At 41.6% G+C, this 26,060-nt stretch overlaps 1 protein-coding gene across 2 annotated transcripts in view; it reads left to right on the forward strand.

Moving 5' to 3' along the window:
• The first annotated feature begins 3,692 nt into the window (after positions 1-3,692).
• Positions 3,693-26,060, forward strand: part of GABRA5 (gamma-aminobutyric acid type A receptor subunit alpha5) — a 79,507-nt gene continuing 57,139 nt past the window's right edge. For both annotated transcript variants that reach the window (XM_047864613.1, XM_047864614.1), the window contains exons 1-4: positions 3,693-3,778; positions 17,020-17,141; positions 19,476-19,543; positions 19,654-19,874. In XM_047864613.1, the coding sequence (XP_047720569.1) occupies positions 3,693-3,778; positions 17,020-17,141; positions 19,476-19,543; positions 19,654-19,874 (497 nt within the window). The remainder of the gene's footprint in view (positions 3,779-17,019; positions 17,142-19,475; positions 19,544-19,653; positions 19,875-26,060) is intronic.

Here is a 26,060-nt window from a genome sequence, read left to right on the forward strand (position 1 = left end):
ACTTTTGGATTCACTAGTTTTTTGAACTCTTTCATTTACCCTACGCTGTTTAATCCTGAGAGAAGAGCAGCTATCACAGGTATCTCTGAACCTAGAATCCTAACACCTAATAGGTGAGAATTACATTAAGTTGATTCTGATTGTTAATTTAATGATTTTGGCCATCAACAAACTGATCAGTGTTATCTCTTTTGAAAAATTAGAAAATGAAGAAATGTATGTGTTCAAGTTAACCAGTTTAGAACCAGAATTTCAAATAAGCCTTTTATGTAATTTGTATTTCATGTAGAACCACTAGAATCAGAATGATTTAATACTGTGGCTAAATGTATGTTCAGAATAACACCTCTTGTATATTTGCAACATTCATACCTTTTTATGTCCTGTTCAGAAATATATTTACAATTACTTACTTTTGGAGAATCTTGGAATTTTTGAAATGTGTAAAAGTACCAGCAGGTAGCTTAGATTTGGAATACAGAGTATTAGGCATAACTGAAAAATACAGTGACTTCACACACTGAAAAGTTAAAGATCCTTTCTGAAGCAGAGTTAGAAATTTGCCTTTTCTCACAATTATTCTGTTAAGTGACTATAAACAATGCAGTGTCACAAAAGGTACAGGATAATAGTATAAATCTCATCGTGTTCTTGGTGGTTTAACTTTAAATCTTGAACATTTTCTCCTGGAGGCTTTCATAGTCAAGAGGCATCCACCTCCTGGGTAAACAAGATGCTGCAATCTTAAATTTAAGGAAGGTGCTTGCTTTTGCATCCATCTTGTTTTGTCGCTTGAAGGGGACCTTATTTCCTTCCAGTTGTCATTAGTGCCACCTCTTTGCTCTGCACCACTGAGACAGAGACAGACATACTCCTACAAACCCCAGTTTGAAGCCCTTGTGTGCATGGGTGCAGTGCACCCATGTCTGGGTCCTAGGAGCGCTCCTTGGCGAGCTTCCTCCACTCAACCCCAGGCCTATTCTCAGGTCTTCAGACCCAGAGCCCCTTGTCATTGACAAGCGGCTTCTTGTCAAGAAATAACACTTCAGGAAAAAACAAACAAACAAACAAAAGCCAAATGTATACTGCAAGTAGGTAAGGGTTTAATTCTTATTTAATCCAGTTTTGCTCTGGCTTTCCCTCCTGTAGCAATGAATTGCAGATAAAATTATTTTTTAAAAAGCCTCATAAACGAGTTTATTTCTAAAGAGAATAGGAGATGAGGACATGGAGGAGTGTGTTGAAGACTGAGTAAGGACACCAGGTTGGGGAGATGCTCAGCGTTGGACTTAAAAAGAATAACTCCCAGCACTGGCCCTGGCTACAGCCTTGCTGACACTCCCTTCCCAGTTCTTCTGTAAAAACGGGAAACCAGTGGTTATTACACAAGGCACCCAGTATGTTCCTGAAAGCCATCAAGAAACTTCAGAAATATGGCCTATCCCAAACCAGGCCAAGCCTCTGGCGCTGAACCCTTCCCCCTCTGTTGAGCCGGCCCGAGGGCGCATTTGGTGAGAGTCTGGCGGCCTCTACCGGAGCGCCTCTGCAGAGGAACGTTCTTCAATCCCAGAGACGACATGTGGCGCTCAGGAGAGGTGAGAGCGAACGCGAGAGTGCACTGGGGGCGCGGGGGGATCTGCAACGGGGCAGCGCGCGGCCTCGGGCGCGGCGCAGAGCGGGGCCGCAGGGCGGCGGCGGGAGCGCGGGGCGGCTGATCCGCTCGGCCCAGGAGAACTGGGCAAGTTCGCGCTGGCAGCATGGGGCGGTGACGCCGCACCGGCCTTCCGCGCCTGCCAGCCGGGGGAGAGGAGGAGGAGGAGGAGGCGGAGGAGGCGGAGGCGGAGGCGGCGGAGGCGGCGGCGGCACCCTCGCCGACGGCTTGCCTCCCCGGCAGTGGGGTAAGAAGATGCGGTCGAGGGTGAGAGGAAGGGCGGCCCCGGCTGGGCACGCATCCCTCTCCTCCGGGCTCCCGAGCCTCGAACTGCAAGGCTGGAGATGGGAGGTGGAGAGCAGGCGGGGCACCTGGGGCAGCCTGGAGCGCAAACTTTCCCCCGGCGACTGCGGGGGCAAGGCAGAGCGGGAGGGCAGGGGCGGCCTGAGCTGTGCGGCTCTGCCGGACGGGGCACCAGGGCGCAGCTACCGCGGGCCCGCCGGTAGGACTTGGGGTGTGGGGACACCCGCCGCCGTCCCTGGAGCCGGAGGGGCGAAATTGCCCACCTGGAGGGCCCCGCCAGCCTCGGGGCTCTGAGGCGCGTGGTGTCCCGGAGCTGCTGGCGGGGTGGGCGCGGACCCCGCGGGGGTGTAGCGGGTGGGTCGCGCGGGCTTCTTGAGGCCGGGGGTCTCAGAGCCGCCGCTGCAGCACGCGTTTCTCGCTGAGGAGGCTCAGACCTGAGTCTGGAGCAGGGGAGAGTACGAGGGCCAGCAAAGAGCCGGGAAGGGTCGGCGAGACTGAGGCGCGGGGCGCGCTGCTGCGGACAGGGCGGGAGGCCGACCCTGCCCGGCCGCCGGCGCCAGGGTGGCCAGGCTGCGGCTCCGCAATGCTGCCCCTGAGCCCACCTGCGCCCGCAAGATCCCGCCGCGGTCAGGGGACCGTGGGAGCGGAGCCTCTCTTTGGGGGTCCTGGATCAGGGCTGAGGGCAGTAGGAGGCGCCGCCCGGGCTTCCCGCATGCAGCGCGGAGTGCTCGCCGCCCCGACTCCGGCCCGGGTCTGGCGACAAGGCTCAGGACACGCGCCCAGGAGACCACCGCATGGCACCCTGCCCTTCTTGACACCAGGGCCTTCGCTTCTGAGGTGGAAGTACCTGTTGTATGTTTCCCAGTTCCGGAGTTTGCCTAGGGTCTCCTTGGGAAAATGTTCCTTGTGAACACGCGGTGTTCCTCTATCATGTGCACCTATTTGCGTTATGCGCATGTTGAGAAATATGTTCTTTTGCTAAGGTTAGTTGCAGAGCCCAGGGACTGTGCCTGCCTGGACTTCAAATGCGTTAATTAGGGCCCGGCACAGAGCTGAGAGACTTCCCCAAATGGAGGGATTATTAACTTATTTAGTTATGGGGACAGAATGCTGAGAATGTGGCAACCCTCTTTTGAAAGCAGTTCTTATATTATCGTGATCCTATAGAAGCTTTGTTTCTTAAATGTGCCTTTTTTCCCCTCTTTCCACATACTTTCTCTCAGCACATTGCAGAACAAGGAGTAGCTTGCTGGCTTTGAACGCGTGGCAAATATTCAGAAAGGTAAAATGATTCCACTTGTGGATTTGACAAATGCAAAATAAGTTGATCAGATAACTTCAGATATTTGTTCTAATAATAGGACTAATCGGTCATTTGATAATAAGCTGAAAAGTAAAACAAAGTAAAACGTGGAAAAAATAAATTAGGAGAATGAGTCTGCACTCTGAGTAAAAGTAGAAAGAAATTAAGACATATTGTAACTCCTTTCCATGTCCCAACTTACTGCCCAGTGGACATAGGTAACAACCTGCTGTGGAGCCGTGCTGGGGAAGGACAGCCAGGTTCCTTTCTTTGTAAATTGTGCGTACTAGCAGTAGGATATGATTTCAGGAATGGACACAAAAAAATTCACATTATATGCTTTTCCCTGTTGTGTACCTTTCAGCTTCAAGATCAAGTTGAAGAAAGGAACCATTATTCCAAATTCATCTGCTTCAACTATTATTCTCATTGGGAATGGACAATGGAATGTTTTCTAGCTTTATCATGATCAAAAACCTCCTTCTCTTTTGTATTTCCATGAACTTAGCCAGTCACTTTGGGTGAGTTACCATCTATCTTTTATTTTAGGGTTTTCAGTGCACAAGTGCCTTTAAGACACTTTGCTGAGTAGTACATCAACAAACCCTCACTTGCCGTCTTTGTAGTCCCCTGCCCTTCAGTTTATTGTAAATAAATAGAGTCCTTGTCCTATACCACACTGTCATTTTGAGCAAGGCTGTGCCACGTTTGGGGTCTCTGAAGTGAGTCAGAGAAAAGAGGCAGATTATGTTTCAGAAATGGAGGCAGAGGTGGTTTCAGAATCAGCTGTGTTTTCTTCTACTTAGGTTAAAACAAGATTCATAAGCTCGCAGGCATAAAGGAGTTACTGCTTGTTGGACAAGACAATGTTCAATGTTTTGATTGCCCTCCTTGGTTCCATTATGCAAAGGGATTGCCTTTAAAGGCAAGGCCACGCTATGTGGAATTGACAGGACTTGGCAGCGGTTCTGGCCTGATCCAAAGGCCTTGAACTGTAGCCACCTGAATGCAAGTGGAGACACTAGAAACTACGCATGTCTGAAGGTCTGCAAGACACACCTGGACATAGGGCATTATCGATTCCTTTAAGCTCTTTCATTTCAGCCTTAGTATCAGGGTACGCATTCTATGATTTTTTTTCCATCAAACTAGCAATAACAAACATTCCAGGTAAATGTTTGTATAGGTGCTGATATTCCTCCACACTTTTCTCCTCCCCAAAACCGTTCCAGCTAATCAAAAGGATTGTAACTTGAAGTTGATGGACCATAATTAATAAATTAAATTTAATGACAAAAGTTGCCAAGCACTTGTTCTGTAAAAATAAGCTCCAAAAATTCCACAGTGTATTCTGCACTGATGTAAATCAGAGAAGGATCTTAAGCACACAGTGGCTCTGCTACCCAGAGACCCCTCTGGGCCACACCTCTCTGGCCATTAAGGAAGACCCTCTTAAGGTACATGACATTCTCTGTCCTCTGGACATTTTCTTCTCTTCTGACATTTCCATGTCTCTACCGAGGAGTGAGGTTTGTGACCATCCCCACATGGGGACCGGTACCCAGGTCAGTGAGGGGCATGCCTGTCCCTCAGCACGGGACATGCCTATGTTGTAGCCCTTTCAGCCGTTCAGAGTATTCCCTTGGAACAGAGCATTCATTGTTATTCTTGCCTTGCTGCTCCTCTTGAGTGGACACCTCGCCTGCCCTGCCTTCAGTTTCCTTATCTGTTCAATGAAAATTTTCCTTTCCAAAGTCTCTTCCATCTGTTAAGTCCTATAAAGTATGTTGTTCCAGGTGTTCCCCTGAATGAAAGCTGCGTAAGTAAAATCATAACACAGTGCTTACATTTCCAAGTTAATACATTAGGTAGTATGTTTACTGACATACTGCATATATTTAGCAATATTTAAGAGGTAAGGAATATGCTAGGATTGGAAACATGTTTTCTTTTTAAGATTTTGGTTGAATGTATTATCGTGCTTTTCATACTCATGAAGTTTCTACACTTCCTGGTGGATGCAAGCCTGAAATATGAAGTAATGTGCATATGGAGGCTAACCATTAGACACAGCTATACTTTATTTCTTACTTAATTTGGTGGTTTTCTGAAGTTAACTTCAAAATAGAGAGATAATTGTTAGTTTCTGGAAGCTAACATTGAACAAGTGGTATAAGACCCTTCAACTTCCCTAGAGAATTAGCTGCTGGAGGAGTTTTGAATTTTTAAGACATATGCTCAATAGTCCATCCTAAAACAATGCCTGCTAACTGCAAAAAATACATGAGACACAGAATATCAATGAAAAAAATCCTTAATTCCCCCACACAGAAATTATCATCCTTTATATTTTGGTGTCTTCTTCCCCTTATTTCTATGGATATTTTTATATAGTTGGGATCATACCGCACCTTCAGTTTTGTACTGTGCTTTTTTTTTTCATGTCGTTTTGTTATTACAGACTCTTTAATATTTATGATTTAAAAAAAGATGAGTATTATTACAGTGCATGAATGCTTCATCATCTAGTATTTTCCTAATTTGGGATATTTATATTCTTTCCGAGAATGCTGTTATAAATTGTCCTATAGTGAACATACTTGCGTATAACTATTTTAAGTATTTGAAACTATCTCTATTAGAAGATATTCCTGTAAGTGGAATTTTGCGTCAGGTTTCCAGACTGCTTCTAACTTGTGATCCTGTGGGTTTAGTTGCATTTAGTGAAGTAGGGTGTCTAGCAAAATGGGAAGGGGGGTTTCAAAAATCTGGCTAGCAAGGTGTGGCTTTCAACAACCAGCCACAAAAGACATTTTAACATCTGGGAGCACAAGTTTCTATTGATTTCCTTTATTATACGAGGCTCCTCTCACTTGCTTATTACTTTAAATGTACTTAAGAATGATTTTGTTAATTGCAAAAAAAAAAAGTTTCTTAACACTCATTTGACTTAAAATCTTGACAAAACAATAGCTATCACAATATGGAGCACCTATTGCTATGTTATCTGTTTTAGGTAAATCCTAGGAGGAACCTTATAAGCTAAGCATCATTAGCCCTGTCTTATAGTTAGAGAAGGGAAAGTCGGGGAGCGGGGCTAACCCAGGCAGTAACTGCTAGGATTTGTTACTTAGCACTCCTCAGTGATTTAACCCTAGTGGTCCTTGGCCAAACAGAGCTTGCTAGTAGGTCTGAGTCAAACAAATCTATAAAGGAAGGGAATGTAATTCTGAAAGCTATTCTATGCATTGGGGTAGAGAGTGTTTTTTGTTTTGAGATTAGGGGGGAAAAAGAGTAGTGGTAAGTTCTGTCTTTCCTCCCTAAAGAGTTTGTGTGATTGGGTTCCAAATAGAGATGAAAGAAGAAGCATGCAAGGTCCTAACTTGAACATTTTAGGACAAGAGAAATACTGACTCCTGCAAATACATAAAAGAAACCAGACAACTGGTGGAGGGTAAAGAGGGTTACACAAGACTGGTCAGTGAGCCAAAGGAAAGAGGCAAGTGTGAGCTTTTGTGCATATACAAGGTTATACTCAGTGTTTGTGACAAGTATGTGGATTTGGCAATCAGAAAATTTATAAATCTGATAAGTAAAATATATTTGGTAATTATATGATAATTAATGTGAAATTGCTTTTAAAGTATATGAGTATTGTTTCTTTTGCTTCTCTCGATTTGATTAGAGTCACCAGCAGCTCATTTTCAATAGCCTTTGTAATTCTTTTATTAGTTTTAAGTTACATAACAGAGCATGAGTCAAACATATAATGGGACAGAGGCCTTATTTAACTGTCAGCCTTATGCTATGTCACATTTGGAGACTGAATCATTATAATTATTTTAATAAGACCAGTAATCAGAAGTACAGGGTATAGAAAAACTAGCACAGAAACAATATTTGAATCAATATAATATCAAAATGCATAATATTAAATTTAAACTGGAATTAATTTATCATCATTTGAAAAATCACTTTATCGGAATCAATTGACAAATGATAATTATAAGATAAAATTGAGTATTATCAACTTAATAATAGTAAAATCTGTTTCCATTCATTTATTTGTATTAAATATATTTTAGAGGTTTATCTATTGGAAAAGAAAAAGTGCATTAGAATTTTATTACATGGGAGCTACCATTCCAATGTACTTTGGTAAACAGTGTTTTATAATTAGCAATTAAAAGCAGACTCTTGTAGAAGTAACTTATGAAAATGAATAGATAAAGTTATTCTTTATCTGACTACATGCATGTGCTAACCTGTACCTTTGGTTTCATGAAGAGAGCTTTTTCATACACATTCTCAAGGATGGTTCTTTTCTTTTAGCTTGAGCAGGAAGTGCAATCTCTGAATCATTCAGCTACTCACAATGTCTTTTTAAATGGCAAGTTCTCTCTTTTGAATCCCCAGATGGCAAGTTCTTCCTGTACTGTGGCTGCAGGTTCATGAGGTCCAGGACAAATGGTCACTGTAATAATTATCAAAAAGCACACAGAAGCACCGCCTAAGCAGTTAGGACACTGACAGGTGATGGGACATCTTAAGTGCAGGGTGCAGAGAAGGCCAGAGATCAGAAAGGTAGATCTTGCATATAGCAAAAATTTGGTGATTAAGGTGATTAGGGTCTTAAGGTGATTAAGACCTTGCTACAGAGTAATGCCCAACATTTTTTAAGGTACCAAAAGAAAATACTTCCAATTACATGCTCTATAGAGGAAACTTTTAGCATGTTCCTCATGCCAACAGGCAGTGAGCTTAGCAAAGCTTAGGAGGACAGTCGGCCAGCACCAACCTAGCCGACCCGGTCTGGCGATCAGCTCCAAGATGAGTCACTGGCTTGGTTCAAGGGGAGAAGGAGAATATGGGCTTTTGGATTTTTACAAAGGTGCGATTGCATAACATGCATATTTTAATTTGTGTGAAATTTGAGAACAAAATATTAGAATCAAAAGTAAAAAGAAATCTTATCATAGAACTCTGTTGGTAGCAACAATAATTATTGTTTGTATGGGTTTATATTTCCTTCATTTCTAGAAAGCATTTTCAGAAAATGTACTATTTAATTTTCTACTATGAAAAAAACTCCTTTTGTAAGTGAAAAGAGTTCAGGCTGGAGAGCATAGGGAAATGTGTCTAATTTTCAGAATCAGGATCCATATCAGGCCTCAGGGCCTGGACCAGTGCTCTCCATTGCAGGACCTTCTCCAGAATGTCTAATATTTAAGGTACAATCAAAAGGGAAAGGATGAGGGTGGAAATCTATAGATTTGGAACAAAAGAATGTCCTAATCTAGAACTCAAATAACACTGTTCTAAAGATAGTGTGTCTGCCACAGCTCAAATAAAATCAAACACAAAATATGTCCTATGAAATAAAATATTATAGAGAAGGGATATGATAGTAAAAGTAAGATATGCTAGGAAACAGGCTTTAGCAGTTCACTGAAAACTCTATTTCATTTGTATTTATTTAACAAGTTATTTCAAAACCAAAAAGCAAACCTAAAAATAAATGAAATCCAAGACCAGATCATTTTCAATTTTAACAAAACAAAAAAATTGGGCCATCACTCTATAATCAAACTAGATCCTATTCTAGGACCCCTGTTAAGTTTATAGAGATAGCACTAGGTATCACTTTGACAGAGAGCAGTCAGGCTGCTCTGATCTCTGTTGCTGCATGCTCACTGTGTGGCTACAGAGGAATTTCTAAACCTGCCTGCAACTCAGTTTCCTAATCTCAAAGTGGAGTTAATAATGGATCCTACGTCACAGGGCTGATGTGAAGGATATGTTGCTGAATGTATGCTAAATGCTGAAACAAGGCCAGGTAGGGAGGGGTTGCTAAGTATAGGCTAGCTATCTTTCTGGATGTTGTGACCAGGAGACACCCAAAGTTTGCTAGACCTACAGGATAAGCTTGGTGCTGGGCCAGGGCCTAAGCATAGCAAAGTCAATAACTTTAATCACGTCTGCAAAGTCTTCTTGCCATATAATGTAGTACATCCATAGTCACAAACTGAGATTACAATGTGAGCATCGTGGAGAACATTGCCCTGCTGCTAGTAGCATCAATGTGTATTGAGTCCTCACTATGTTCCAGGCACTGTTCTAGGTGCTGAGTTCCTGTGGTGGGCAGAGTAGAGCATGCCTTCAAGGAGGTTGCATTCTGGTTTTTACATGTCAGTTGGGTCACGATTGCTATTAAGAATTATTTAGAGTAGGAGACAGTGAGTGTACTGAAGGTAGATGCTTGAACAAACATCTGAGGGATGTGAGGATGTGAGCAGTGCGGTTCATGGAGAAGGCTGAACAAGTGAGAGGAGGAGCGAGTGTTATCAGCATGCTTGGATGGTAGGCACAGCAAGGAGGCCAGGATATTGAAAGGAAAGACTGGTAAGAGGCATAATCAGAGGGGCAGTGGGGCAGTGGGGGAAAGGGTCATATGGTGAAAGAATTTGTAGGCCATGCTAGGTAGCACCAGGAAGAGCAGTTGACTCTTATTTTGTAAGTCAAAGAAGGTCTGGGATTGGTTTTAAGTAGGAGTGAAGTATGATCCAATTGAGGTGTGACAGTAATGTGACTTAAACTTTAAAACTTGCTCTGGCTGCTGAGTGGAGGATAGAACAGAATCTGGGGCAGGGGTGGTTAGTAAAGGAAGGAGCAGTCAGGGCAGTTAAGAGGCGAATGCAGTGACCCAGGGGAGGGATGATTTTTGGCCAGTGGGGTTTGTTAGTAGATTGACATGGGCATGAAAGAAAGGAGTCAAGGATGACCCCCTTCCCCCCACTGGTATTTGACCTGAAAACATGACAGATTCAATTGCCTGTTGCTGAGCTGGAGAAGACAGTAGTTAAAAAGGTTCTAGTGAAAATCTTCAGTGCAGTTAGGGACATGTTAAGCCCTGTTAGATATCCAAGTGGCCAGACAGCCATTGGATACAGAGGTCAAGAGTTCAAAAAAGATTGGGGCTAGAGACATGAACTTCAAGTTTTTCATATATGGGAGATATATAAAGCCATTAGATTGGTTGAGATCATTTAGGGATTGAATATAAACCAAAAAAAGGTCCCTGGACTGTGCCCTGTGTAAGTTTAGGAAGGCAAGGGGGTGGGGGCAAGTGAGAGGAGGAGGTCAGTGAATATAGGAAGAACAAAGAGGGCAGCATCCTGAGGCCAAGAGGAGGAAGTGTTGTAAGAAGGGAGATGTGGTCAAATAAGGACTGAGAGCTGATTGTTGGATTGGGCATTGTGCAGTAGCATCCAGAAGAAAGGCTTCTTTGGGATGTAGGCAGTGAAAGCCAGACTGGAGTGGGTACAAGAGAAGGAAGGAAAGGCAGCAGAGATTTCTAGTATAGACAACTCTTCAGTGAGTTTTGAGTAGAAGAGGGGCAAAAAATGGAATGCTAACTGGAAGGGAATATAAGGTGAATGAAAGACATGTTAAAGACCTAATATGTTACAACAAATGTAATTGATGATAGGAATTATTAGGGATGGAGGGAAAACCATGTGTAATAAACACCAGGATGGTTCATGTGCAGCATAATCACACACAGGGGGCATCCTGTGTGGTTGGGGAGAGTCTAGGGAAGTGGGTAGGTTTAGATGAAGGGGGTGTGGCCTATGAGATGGGAGACCGGCTTTTTACCTTGTAGGCGGTATGATTCTGAGCTGGGCTGCAGTGAAATGGACAAGAGTAAAGAGACTACACGAAGGGTGCCAGCAGGGGTAAGCTTGAGCACTATTTAGGGAGCTGATAGGCAGGGCTGGGGGCACCTTTGATGTGAGGCCCATGGCAGTGAAAACAATCTAAGAGTTCTGACATAATGTTTCATGGCCATGACTTCGTCCACATGAGACACATTTCAAGTCCATGTTTCCACCACAAGAGGGGACAACTCTTATTTGGAAACTTAAGATTGACTCATTGTGTAGCTAGTGTTCACCATGTTTGTTATTTTCTTTTATATAGTTTTTCAAATGGTTAAAGTGGTGTGCAGTGGAAATTTAGATGTCTCAGGGAAACATCACACAATGGTGCCACTTAGAGGTACTTATTTAATGAGATTAAAGTGACAAGCAAATAAACTGAAGATACATTTCTTAGAAGTAATTAAATGCTGTGGAAAGAATGCAGAAAGAAATGCAATTTAAGAAGACAGGGAAGCTGCCACTTAAAAGCAACTTAGTTCCATTCCCAAAGTAAGTTCATTGCCATTATGGATCCCATTTTATATAAATCAAAAATGGCTGTCAATATAAGCAGAGATAACATCACAAAGAAATGCATCACTCCTAGCCTTCAATAGCACCATTTGTGGTACATTACTCAACAGACTTTTCTAAACCCCAGAAAGGGTGACATAACTCTTGAACTTGTACCCTTTTAAATGCCAAAATAAGACCTCATCAGGCATTATTTGGAAAATGAAATACCTTTAAAGATGGAATCTGCAACATATTGTTGTTGTTATTATTATTATTAGAAATTATAATACTGAGATAAAGTTATATTGGAGTAAAATCCTTCACAGTTCCTCAAGAACAAAATTACTCTGAGATTAAATTAATAATGCAACTCACTTTTCAGAGCAATGCATGGATTCTACTATAGGGTTAACTCTGTGTGGTAACTGTCTGATTTGGGGGGTAACTTGTTTGGGATTCCCTATCCTGCTCTGCTCAGACTCCTCCCCACATCTTCCCTAAGAAACCTTGCTGGTGGCTCCAGCAACCACATCTCTATCACCATTGCAATTTCCTGGGTAACTGGCCTCCATGCCTCTAGCCTTGCCCCTGCCAAGTCCATCATGTGCAAAGTGCCCAGGAGCCACAGGTAAAGTAAGTGACCCCTGTCTAACTGCTTTGAAGCTCCCACTACCTTCAGGACTGACCCTAGGAGTGCAACATGGCATGTGAAGTCCTTTATGGTTTGATATGTGCTGCTCTCCACTGACATGCATTACTTTACTCACCAAGGTTCTTTACTACCCTCTGCAAACATCATCATTTCCTACCCTGAGGCCACTGCTCACAACCCCTTCAATATCTCCTTCTTTAGCTTGAGACTAGATCTTCATGTTTAAAGTCTCAGGTTAGTTCTCTTCTCCTCCTCTAGCACTGTACATAGCTCCTTCTCTTTCCTTTGTTTTCCTAGAATGTCCTATGTATCACATAGATCCCTACATCTATGATGTACTATTGAAATCCTCTGCGAACATGACTGATTCTCTTAGAACACAGCTCTGTCTGACAGGTTGGGGATACCATCTTTGTCATCTTCACATCCTTGGTACTTACTACAACACCAGGAACATACATGATTGACATCCCAAATACATTTGTTGGCCTGAGCTGTTGGAATAAGCACTGAGCTCATCATACAGCCTCTTGAAGATGTAATGGAGGAGAGAAGCTCTCTGAGGTCATTTATAGTCACTCTGGCACTTGGCTTACAAACCATCCTTTCCATTTCCAATCTAGATAGTCCTATAGCAGTTGCTCTCCACTATGGCTGCACATGAGGATCACTTGGGAATCTTAAAAAAAATAATAATAATACCCGTAGCTGTTTCTCAGGGAGCAATTAAAGCCAAATCTCTAGGGCCTAGAAATCAGAATGAAGCTAATGCAGGAGTCCAAAATCAAATGCCTTGAAGAAGTCAGATGTAAGACAACTGGGAAAAGTGGAAAATTTGCACAATAGCAAGAGTTTACCCTTTCTGAAGACATTCATGTTTATTTTTCTTAAACAGTGTGTTAAACCCACTAGTGGACGAAATTTATTTTAATTTCTCATTCTCCACTTCACCTCCTAAGTGTCTGAACAGTCCAGAACTTATCTAATGGGGTACCATTGTGTAGCTTTTTGAGAAGACCTTCCACACCTCTGAGCTTCACTCTGCTGTCCTACTGTGCCCACCCATGTCCCTGCCCATTTAACAATTACCACCTTCCTTTCTCAGGCTAGAATATGGGGCTTAGTGACCTAATTTCCTTATTTTTCAGGCTAAAATAATTGGAAAAGTGTTTAAGTTTAGAGATCATGTCCTAGCATCTTTTGTAAGAACGAATATTTGAGCAAGGAAATCAGGGTGTTTTAACAAGTATGGTTGGTTCTGCGTTTCCTTTAGGACTCCCTTTCTGGAACATCAGTAATTTGGCAGTGTTGGAACTATTCACATGGACTAAATGTGACATGTTTTTATAGACAATATGCACTAAATATAAGGAAACAATTCATATTTTAAGAGAATCTAATTAATCCTAATACTGAAGCGTCAGCTGCCAAAATTTTCAAGTATTTCTATTATGTCCAAGGTTATTGTCAGTAATAATGGATTTTGTTTCAGCTCACAAAAATCCATTCCCCCAGAGAGCTGAGCTTATCTTTGAAGCAATTGTGTATTTACAGTTGACCTAAGGATCAGCAGAGTTCTTTGGTTATACTCAATACAGTTCTGAAATGGAATGTCGGCAAGCTCAAGCCTGCCTTCTGAACCTAAGTGGAGTGAGTGTTCAAAGAGATGAGGGAGTCTTGTGTTTCTACCCAGAGATTTCATAGATGTAACTTTGCATTATTGCTCATTGAAGGCATAGCCCAGTGTTTTTGTATTATTTTGGTTTCAAGTGGCTTCAACTAATCAAAATGGAACAAAGCAAGCTAAAGTTACTCTGTACCTTAGAAGCAGCCCTGGAAGATTATGCACCTTGAGAGAGGAACAGGTAAGTTTGCCAGACATTTGTGAGATTCTCCTGTGTGTAGGCATATCATTTGCTTTCTGTGATACAAAAAGGGCCTTTGTCTCCATGATTGTGGAAATGGTGCATTTCATAACCACATGCTGCAAATTAGTCATTTTTAGGATGACCTATGACCTGAGAAGGGCTACCAGTTGGTCCTGAGAGAAAACCTCGACTCCTCTGAAAAGCATTTTCAGAGATTCTTTTAGAACTCGTTTCCTACCTCCTGGGTCCTATCCTCAGTAAATACAGAGAAGCCACAGCAAACCCCAGCCATAGCTCTATCATGAATAGGCCCACAGATAAGTACAAGAAGCACTTATGTCAGAATAGGGCACATATTGAAACTTTTCCAATAAAACTGTAATGATGTGTGAAGGGGTATAAATAGCCCTCCCCCCCCCACCTTTAAAAAAAATTCTGGCTAATAAGTAGAAGGTGAGATTTGGGATTCTTAAGCTTTGCATCCTAGTGGATTGATATTGGCAATGATTTGGGTATTTGTGAAGTAGGATTCAGAGCCAAATGGGATTGTGTTTCTTTGAAACTGTGGTGAAGCAGTGCATCAGAGGGCCAAGGAAAGCAGTGGTCATGGAGATGACCCCCACAAGTGGACAGTGTTGGGAATATCTCAAATGGTCAGTGATGTAGTTAAGTATTTGTCTCCTAATACTCTTCAGGCTGTTCGGATCAAATGTAATTTGAGAACATTTCACAACAGGTAATAAATAACATAGAAAAATATATTTGAAACATTGGTATGATTTTTCTTTTCTTTTTTTCTGATAGTGATGTTATTTTTTAATCAAAATTTTTGAAATATAATTGATAGTATAATGTGTTGATTTAATACATTTATATATTACAGTATGTAGCCTTAGCTTATACCTCCATCATGTCACATAATTATCATTTCTTTTTTGTGGTGAGAACATTTAAGATCTAATCTTTTAGAAAATTTGAAGCTTATAATACAATATTGTTGACCATAATCACTATGCTGTACATTAGATCTCCAGAATGTAATCATTTTCTAGTTGAAAGTGTATACCCTTTGAACAACATCCCATTTCCCCCACTCAGCCCCTGGTAACCACCGTTCTACTATGTTTCTACAAGTTTGTCCTTTGTAGATTGCACATGGAAGTAATATACTTTTTCTGCTAGTGTGTATGCTCTCCCCTCTATTCTAAGTTAGAGAGCCAGTGAAGACTGGCCCTGCCCCCAAACTGGACATTTAGACATAGCTTAGAATTGAATGACCAAACCTACTGATAAAAGTTACGAACATCGTACGAGGTGGACAGTGAGGCCAGATGTCGTTTGAGCAGTTTACACAACTGGGCAAATGCAAAATATCACTGTTTCTTTCTTTCACAAATCTGGAAGGCAGTATTAAGGCCTTTTGTCCAGGTATTAGGTCTGTGAGACTGAGTTCTTCATCATTCTAAAGTGTGAAACTACAGCGGATGTCAGAGAAAAGGGAATTTAATATTTTCAAACACTAAGTCCCAGAGTAAAATATTGTATCCATGGGCTGCATACGAACAGGACTGAATTTTAGCTTGTTAGAGATTCAATTATATGCAGTTAATGATGATGTGAAAATTAGATCAAAAGAACTTTATACTCTCTCATTCAAAACGGAATAGCTTCAGAGCAGTAAAGAATTGATTTGTTTAGATGCAATCGATAAAAATGACCCAAGTTTCAAGAACTGGGTGGGGCAAGCACACATCAATTCTACTCTCAGCAGCCAACTGCTGATGGTCAGTCTCACTCTCATTTCAGACAATTTATGGAAAAGAAATAGTCACATGGAGAGCTGGGGTACCACAGCAGGCACTTCAGAGAAGTTCTAGGGGTCTCCTGTTCTTCTCCCAAGCGCCAAGGATTCTAACTTCCTGGGGCCCACAGCTGGCTTTCAGCTGCATAAGTTCTCCTTGCATCCACACCAAATGTGTATGTTGAGTTCTTGAAAATTCCAAACATCTCGCTTTTTGCAAGATTTGAAAGCAGCTGTAGAATCCTGTGGTGCGATCCATGTTTCTGAGGTGTATTACCATCTTCTAGACCGGTGACTTTCTTTCCCTCCCAAGTAACTTCTTCAGTTTACCCACATCTGCAGAGGGCAGTTTCTCATTTCCATTTGCCCCATCTACATAAACTTTTGGGGCCTGGATAACTTCACTCAATTGGGAAAACCAGAATTGTTCTTGGGTTTTTCTTTGAAGGTTCAGCCTGCTTTTCTTGGGGTTTTACTATAAGTCTGACATACTGGGTCATTCAGAATACTGTGCTTCTCGAGTCCCTTATCTGAGGCAATTCTGGGTAAACCCTAATAAGGGCTTTCAGACTGGTCTTTACACCTCATGGCTCCTGGGTCATGTGCTTTGTTTTGTCTGGACCTGAATGTGCCAGCAACAGGCAGTGCTGATGAGTAGGGAAGCCCAGAGAGATTTCATAAACTTTTGTTTCTATCACCATATGATTGTTTCTATCACCATATTCTGCATATTCCTCATAGCACAAATGTTCCCAATTAGCGATGCAGTGAAATTTGGGCCCAACAATCTTATCTTTCAGATTGCATAGATTTTGAATGTCCTCTCCACACCCCACTGCTCATCACAGGTGATTCACTAATATGAAGACTCAGTTTTTCAGTATTTAAACCAAACTTCTGAAATCCCCTAAGAGTGGATTAGGTTCTGCTAGTCTATGGATAGTGGCTATTGTTTTAAAAATGGCTACACTGTGCCTCTGAATCAGGGAAGGATGGATTTTTGAGCATGATGTCAGGACGAACAGCCCAGAGCCAGCACACTCTCTGGAAATTCAAGAATTAAGGCTTATTTATGAAAAACAATATCCTGGATTAGTAGAAGAGACTGTTTTCAGGTGCCTTCCCTCCAAGACAAGTCACCATATTATGTTTTTGTTTTCTGTATTTTGAGAAGAATTTTTAAATTCTTAATGCAAGTTTTAACTCTTGTTTCTCTGTTAAAAAGCTTTTCACAAATGCCAACCAGTTCAGTAAAAGATGAGACCAATGACAACATCACAATATTTACCAGAATCTTGGATGGGCTCTTGGATGGCTATGACAATAGACTGCGGCCTGGCCTTGGAGGTGAGTGGGTTCTCAGCTGCAGCCTGCTAGACCCCAGAAAAAGCTTACACTCAGTCTCAAGCTCACATCTGCTGTGATTCAACCAATTCATTAAGGAGCTTTTTGCCAGAGTTTAAACTGATAGTTGTTGCCAAGGTTCTTACATCCTTTATATTCATTACCTAGGTACAAGAAGCTGGGGGATGTGGTCTCCATGCAAACTCCCTTTTCCTTAGATAATCCTAACATCCATTCTTTTTTTTTTAATGTTTTGTTTATTTTTGAGACAGGGAGAGACAGAGCATGAACAGGGGAGGGTCAGAGAGAAGGAGACACAGAATCTGAAACAGGCTCCAGGCTCTGAGTTGTCAGCACAGAGCCCAACGCGGGGCTTGAACTCACAGACCGAGAGATCATGACCTGAGCCCAGGCTGCTTAACTGACTGAGCCACCCAGGCGCTGCCCCACCCCCAACATCCATTCTGCTTCATTTAAGGAGGAACCAGTTCTTAGGTGTTACTAAAGCCAACACTACCTTAAGTTAAGAAATAATTTATAACCAACTTCCTACTCTTGTACTGATGCAAGTCTTTTTCACAAATACACTGTTTAATGAAATTGTTCTTTCCATCTTATATATTATGTTTAATCTTTTCACTAATCATTGTATTTACTTTAACCCCATGGAAATTGATAAAAATAAGTGGATAGCAAAATGCACTTTCTGGGTTCAATTTAGCACAGCTTAATTTTGTGCTGAGAATTGTGTGCTGTTTCCAGGCATTTGCAATGCCATTGACTCGAGTCCATTTAGATGTAGTGCATTTGAACTTACTCCATTAAGTAAGTTTGAGACCCTCTAACAACTACATTCTTAGAGGAAAAAGTAGTTCTTTTCCATTATTACATTTTTGTTTATTTATTTTTGAGGAAGAGATAGACAGAGTGCAAGCAGGGGAGGGGCAGAGAGAGAGGGAGACACAGAATCCAAAGCAAGTTCCAGGCTCTGAACCATCTGAACAGAGCCCAATGCGGGGCTCAAACTCACAAATTGCTAGATCATGACCTGAGCCAAAGTCAGACGCTTAACCGACTGAGCCACCCAGGTGCCCCTTCATTATTACATTTCTAACAGGGAGATTCACTTAAAGCATGAGTTGCCATTCTCTACCTTTTTGGCAAAGAAAAGTCCACAAAGCCTCCTTGACACCCCCTTACTCCACCCTCTGAGTTATGTCCCTGGGTCTCCTGTGTCCAGCAGCCTCTGTCCCTTTGAACACATCCACAAGGATCAAAACACGTAGAGAATCAATGAGTTGTTGCTATACAATATTCTCTCATTCACCCAGGATGTGTCACACTCCTGTGGAGCAGGATCCTTAGGACACCACATAGAGCCAAAGGGGCTGCCTGCTGGGGCAGGCATCTCAGTGGGAAGACAGGTGCCGAAAGCACACAGCACCATACCTTAAATTAAGAAGTACACCTGCACACATATAAATACACACCATGTATTTGGTATGTGGTAACATATATGGTTACCACACAATGAGATGCAGGGAGAAAAAGCCCTGCCCCCTGAAGCTCTGAGTCAGTGGTGATACCATCCAGTGGTTTGGGGTTATTAATGGTGGACTGTAGTATAGTCTATTGTCCTCATTCATGACCACAGGGTGTTGCAAGGTGATGCCCAAGGAACACATACACAAATTTCCCCTCAATATTATTAGCTACTTTTATTGCCATATATATTTTAATAATTTTAATTGTTATAATAGTCTCTCATGATAGAAATTTCTAACAATTCAAAATGACATATAAGGTGACATATAAGGAAGTGGGTCTTCCTTTTCAAGTGGTCTTGTCCCAAGTCACACATCCTTTCCTCAGAGAACACCTAGTACTGCAGTTTTGATTAGAGATTCTTTTAAATCTTATCCCCTCATCACAATTGCCTAACCCTTTGGAAAGCAGCTGTTTGTAGGAGAGTGAGGTTAGGCACTGTGAGGTTGGAATTACTGTTCCAGGTTTACGGAGGAGGAAACTAAAGACCAATCAAGGCCAAAGAACCAGGATCCCTCTCTGCTCTGTTCACGACTGCCCCCAAAGGGGCAAGAAGTGTAATGAGAGCTAAGACCCTTTCCTTACATGATGGATATGTTAGTTCCTGCTATAATTTGGAGCAGTTTGATTTCATTTGGTGTTAGTCTAGTCCTCCAAATTTAAAAAACACATTATAAAAGCCCTCTGATTGCCAAGAATGAATTGGTTACAGGACTAAGGACATAAATACGCTATGACGGGTGGTTCCATGTGAGCTCGGTGCCTAGGCAGGAACCTGTGTCTGTGTTTCAGAGCGAATCACTCAGGTGCGGACGGACATCTACGTTACCAGCTTTGGCCCAGTATCCGACACGGAAATGGTAGGTCTCAGGGCATGGCCCCGCCCAGATCATTCTAAATAGGCACTGAACCAGCTCCCCTAAGGGCCTTCTCTACTAAGGCATCACCTGGTTGCCTTCCTTTGCATTAGGAATATACCATAGATGTGTTTTTCCGACAAAGCTGGAAAGATGAAAGGCTTCGGTTTAAAGGGCCCATGCAGCGCCTCCCTCTCAACAATCTTCTCGCCAGCAAAATCTGGACCCCAGACACATTCTTTCACAACGGGAAGAAGTCCATCGCCCACAATATGACCACGCCCAACAAGCTGCTGAGGCTGGAGGACGATGGCACGCTGCTCTACACCATGCGGTGAGCCGGCACAGTGTGGGGAGAGGGCGCACACAGCACTGTGGCGATGGCTTAGCCCAGACCCTGGTGCAGCGCTTGAGGTTGAGTGGTGGGTGGGGCGGGGAGGGGGGGTGGTGGCAGCGTGTCTGGCCAGGGGAGCATTGCAGGGCAAACGTAGCCACCAGACTCGCCCCAAGGGTCCCGCAGCCTACTGAGTTCAAAAATTGCTGTGTGTGCGCGCATATGCGTGCTTTGGGTGATTTTTACTTTTTGACCTGCCCATACTGATGTCCATATAGCTTATTTCCTTGAACTGCTATAGGCCCATGTGTTTGCTATAGGTCCACTTGTTTATTTGGTTTAAGATCGAAAACATCTTTGAGAGAGTGACCCAGAATAATGTAAGCTAGGGAGATTTTATTTTATAAAATTTTTATTTAAAACCCTCTATGGGGGTCCTTTCTTATTGCAGTTGTGCACTCTTGTAAATTGTAAAAGCCCATTTCTCATAGGCTCTGATAACATTCCAATGCTGAGGTTAAATTTTAGTATTCCTAATTTAAAATGATCAGTAGTCATTTTTGTTGTTGTTGTTCTGAATTATTCATTGCATCTGAGTAAATCAATAAATTGACTGGCAAGAAAGTCTCTTTCATAGCTTTTCAGTTTCCATGGTGGGCCTAAGTATTTTTCAAGAAAAGATTATTTGAAGTCAAAAGAATTAAAAAGCACTAAAGCTAAATAAAAATTTAAAAACAGCATGTATTTATATGAGAATTATTGAAATTCCTTACTTAGAATTCTTCACAATAAACTTCATATTTAAAAGAAGTCATCATAGTGGAAATAACATTGATGCTGTCATCTTCTGAGGCTGCATGTCCTAACATATGTCCTGAGGAATGTTTGATACATTGTGTCCCAAACCTATTTGACAGCAATTTTTTTATATAACAGTCCAATAAGGATTTTGGTAAATGAGCTTGTAATACATACCATAGCATTTTGTTCCATTTCTCACTCTTTCCTTTTCCCTACATTGATCTTGAACATGTTATGCCCATGGATGAAGCATGCATTGTGAACATCAGTGCCCCAGGACAGTGCCTTTTCCATGCAGAGAAGTATGTTGAAAAGCTACAAAATATCTCAAGTGGTGAAAATTAGTCCTTGGTCATCATTCTTGTAAAAGGTAGTCTGTGCAGTGAATCCAAGGGTACTTTGTTTAGCCTTGTGAGCAGAGGGTAGGTGTGAAGAGTCCCAGATCTTGGAAGATGCCAGTTGGGATGAATGATTAGATGCCGTTAATGTGGGGGCACCATGTGAGCCTGCTGTGCACCTTCACTCTGTTCATAGAATAAAAATATCCCTAGTCCTCACAGGTTATTGTCCGTGGTTCACATCTGGTTTGTATCACTAAAAGATTATATTTGGATCCAAGACTATGATTGCTCAAACAGGGTGGTGAGGTAGGCTCCTTGTTTAGAGGGGGAAGAGGTAGCAGAAGGGCCTCTTACTGAGTGTCTGTGTACCTGGCAAATTCACAGGTCCTTCAGTCCTCAAACAGCATGGCCACTAGGTGACACCATTTCCATTAACCAAAAAAGGGAACAAGGCTCAGAAAGGTTTGATAATCAGCCCAAGGTCACATAGCTAGTGAGAAAGGCAGCAGGAATTTGAATTCAGTCTTAGCAATTTCCTTGTTTAATCCACCACATTTGAAAATTGGAGGGTTGCAACATTACTTAACATATAATAGCCTTTTTCTTACTCTTGTCAAATGTCATCCACAGAAGGAGGACAGTGAGAACCAGAGCAACTTGTCAGCAGTAGAATTTTTCATTGTTTATGTAGAGGAAGTCTGCTAATGATTTTCAAAGTTGATAATGAGTTTTCTCTTCCAGTCATATACATTTGGAATGTGGAAATAGTTCCAGTTGAAAGTGTTATGAATTTTAATGTGAAAGAACTATAGCTATAATTTGATGGCATTTTACCTATTGATTTGGCAAAGACAGTGTGATGTGACCAATCAAAAGGCCAGTGGTGTCTCAGTGCCCCCACCCCTTTGTTGTTACAGCTTTTCTGGTTAGCACTTGAGTCACCCCTGTCAAGCCTTGCAAAACCAATGATATACTTAGATCCAGGAATTCCCATGTAATGTCCATCTTAAGGAAATAATTAGAAATATAGACTAAGCTTTATGGGCAAAGATTTCTATTATTATGTTACTTATGATACCAAACATTGGAAGGAATATAAAAAATTTAGTACATTTTCCAGCTAAAACTATATTTTTTTTACATTTTTGTTCAAACTTGAGACCTAGTGAAAAGGATGAAATATGAAAGTGTAGAACAAATTAGGGTTCCTGTGATGCACTGAGACAAATATCTAATAAAGTACTGTTACCAACCTCTAAAAATAACTCCATGCAGATTATGGTTTTTGTGTAAAATCTTCTCCATGGTCCAGATATCATTTGAATAGTAAAGTAGTATTCTGAGATACACACTCCCCAAATGTGTGCCAAAAACCTTAGGTGTTTTCCTGGAAGTCATTGTCAATTTTGGTTCTAAAGAACTTTCTACCACCAATGGGTCATCTGTTTATAGGATGTAAAGGTAAAAATCATCAGCTGCTCAGGATAATTCCATAGAGTACAAACAAATATTTCCTGTTGGACCCTCAAGGAGAGGACACTTAATAGAGTACTAAACAATTTGTTTGAGGACAGTCTTTTGGCAAACAGAGTGATACATTTTATAGAATCATCCCTAGAGTTGTACTTCAGACATTAGACAAGTGGCCAGGAATCCTCAAAGGGAACCTCAGTGCAGCAGTTTTCCTGGGCCTTCCCTTGCAGGGCTGAAGAGAGAACAGGTGCAGAGCCCAGAGCTTGACATTAGTCTATCTAGGGACTGAATGACTTGTCCTTCTGGCCAGCCTTGCTAATTGTTCTATTTCCTGGGTAGAACTTGTGGTTGTCCTCACTTGCAGCATGTCCCAATTCCATCACCCAGCAAGCCCATGTGATATAGGACTACCACGTCTCTCAGGGAGCATGCCAAATCTGGTGATCCATGTTCTTTTATGAGCACATAAATTGGAAGACAATGACCTATTCTCATCTCCCTGTCCCCCACATCTTCTTTTTAAAAATTTTTTAATGCTTATTTATATTTGAGAGAGAGAGAGAGAGAGAGAGAGAGAAAGAGAGAGAGAGAGAGTATGAGCAGGGGAGGGGCAGAGAGAGAGAGAAATGAAGACAGACACTGAAGCAGGATCCAGGCTTTGAGCTGTCAGCATAGAGCCAGAGGCAGGGCTTGAACCTACGAACCGTGAGATTGTCACCTGAGCCAAAGTCGGACACTCAACCAACTGAGCCACCCAGATGTCCCTCTCCCATATCTTCTAATAGTTCAAACTCTTGGGAGATGCACAGTGAGGCCCACTTTAGGGCATATTTTCCTAGTCTTTGGGCTCTGGCAGAAGAGCAAGTCTCTCTTAGTTTCTTGTGTAGGAAACCATAAGCAAGAAAGAACTTACTACAAGGCAGACTCTGCTAGTACCACAGACTTCTGCCTGTCTCTGAAAACCTGGCTGTCATTCCACCCAAGATCACTGTGCGTTTGCCTGTAATAAGAGACATTTTACTGTGCTGAGTATTGTGCTACTGGGGGTCATAGAATGCACTGATGTAGTGAAAGCACTGGACAGAGTCATGTACTGCATTCCACTCTGCATGGTCACCTTTACACAATATGTATTTACCTGTGCTATTTTTATTTTGAGAAACTCATATTTTTTACAACTTTTATAAAGATCTTCATTACATGTGTTTTAAAACACTACCCTAAATGCATTTAAAAATGACAAACACATGTCTTCACTTAAAAAAAAAAAAAACACACCCACACACCAGGGCACCAGTGTCTGATGTTGGTTCAGGTCATGATCTCTCAAGATTCATGGATTTGAGCCCTGCATCTGGCTTTGTGCTGACAGCTCAGAGCCTGGAGCCTGCTTCAGATTCTGTTTCCATCTCTCTCTGCTCCTCCCTGGCTCATGCACTGTCTCTCTCTCTCAAAAATAAATAAACAGTAAAAAAAAAAACACCCCACACTGATCTTTTCCTAACAAATGAGTACAGAACTTTTAAGTTTAGTTATTACCATTGTTTTAAAATACTTCTTTACATGCATCATGGAAGATCTATCATCCATTCCTTAAAATAATAAACTCTCCTCAAAGTTTACTGCACAAACAGATCTCATAACCATCTTTATTACATGTGTTTTAAAGCACTTCTCTTAATAGAACAGCATATCTTTATGAATGCTAACACTCCATTTACATTTTCATCAGAAAGCACTGCTTTGAATTAAGGGACTATGATGTAGTGAAAAGAGCATGCACCTTAGGGTTAGGCTGACTTAAGCTCAAGTCCTAACTGTATCATTTAGTACTCATGAATCCAATATCTCTTAGAGTGATTTTTATTGTTGTTTTTCATTTTCTTTCTTCCTAAATTGTGTAGCTCTAGGGTCTGAGAAAGTTGGATAACTGGTAATATATACACTTATTCTTGGAATGGCCACTGGGAGGCAGCATAATCACATTTTTGCATAGTGATTGGCAGCATCCGTTAAGTGATAGTACAAGTAACTTGAAGGAAGTTATATGTATGTTATATGTGTTTGACTTGTGGAAAATATAAAGTAAATTATGCATTTATAATTAGAAGTTTTTAACAGGGCACTGATAATGTGTATGTGTGCCTATATACACATACAAGCATCTATATATCCATTTTTATACACACGTGCACACACCAGTGTCTATCTAAAATGTCTTTCATGATACCGACAGATGTATTGGCTAAATCTTGCAATTTTTAAGTTAACACTTATTTTAATAACAAAGATTACATATGAATTAAAAATATGTGAAACATAGAATATCGCCAGATATGGAAATTAGTTCTGATAACTCTCAGGCCAAAGAGAATCAATGTTAAAGGTTTGGTGTGTATCATGTACATGTGTTTATGTGTGTAAGCACACATGTACACCTCTGTATATCTGTGTGCATCATTACACACTTTGCTATAGCTTTTGAGTGTTCTCATTCTCTGAAAACTATTTTGTAAGCAGCTGTTATAATTTGAAATATAGTGGAAACTTCTCCCCTGCCCTGTCACTAAACATCATTCTGAAACCCCATGGTCCATCACATTCCATCATGTGAATATCCTGTCATTATATGGTGTCTAACAAAAATTCCTATCATTTCCATTTTTTTCCATGTAATAAACAACACTGCCATGCAAGCTTATAATTGTATCTTTGTGATAAATTCCAAGAATTGGCCAAAAGATAAGGCTTTTGATACCCAATTTCAAGTTGTTCTCTAGAAAATCTGCAGCAATTTCCTTTTCACCAGCAGTGGGAGTAGAGATCATCTCTATCATTTCTATCACTTCCTCCCTGACATCTTATATGCAAGGATGAAAATGGAGTACTGCCCCTTTTTGCTACAGGAGAAGTAATTAGCAACCAGTGTCTAAAAGTTGACTCATCCTGAGGTTTGTAGTCACATCGAGTTTCTTCTTTCCCTTTGAGAAATTACTCTCATAGAACAGCTCCTGCACTGACTTGGCTGAGAATGATCTTTGTTTCTAAATTTGGGGATGTGCAAGCTGTCCTGCACACCACCTCTCTGATCTCCGTCACCCACCAAGCACACACCCATATCCTCGCTCAGTATCTTCAGTCATAGAAACCTGAGACTTCTCCAAAACTTCTTCCTGAAGCCTCCTGTTCTTCATCAGCCTGTTGTCACCCTGACTCACCTTGCAGATACTCTGTGATTTATGGCACCCAGAGTGATCTTGGTCCCTGCAACTGGCACCTGGGCTGGCCCTTGAACAGTGATAATGGAATGCATGGGACTTCTTCTCTCAGTCTGGCTATCTCACTTCTCAGAACTTACTTTGAGGGACTGAGAAAAGAGACCTACAGAATTTCTCTTTCATAAACATGCTCAGTGCTTAGGTTTCTGCCAGTTTGTAAAGATTCAAGTTGATGTTTGGCTAACAATGTGTACTTGTGGGACACAAGTGAGGACATATTAATACATATTTCTTGCATGTTTGGTTTGAAAACATGACTGGAATTATTCTGGGTCAATTCAATCTAGTCAGTC

This window comes from Prionailurus viverrinus, chromosome B3 (genome assembly GCF_022837055.1).
Source record: "Prionailurus viverrinus isolate Anna chromosome B3, UM_Priviv_1.0, whole genome shotgun sequence".
NCBI lineage: Eukaryota > Metazoa > Chordata > Mammalia > Carnivora > Felidae > Prionailurus > Prionailurus viverrinus.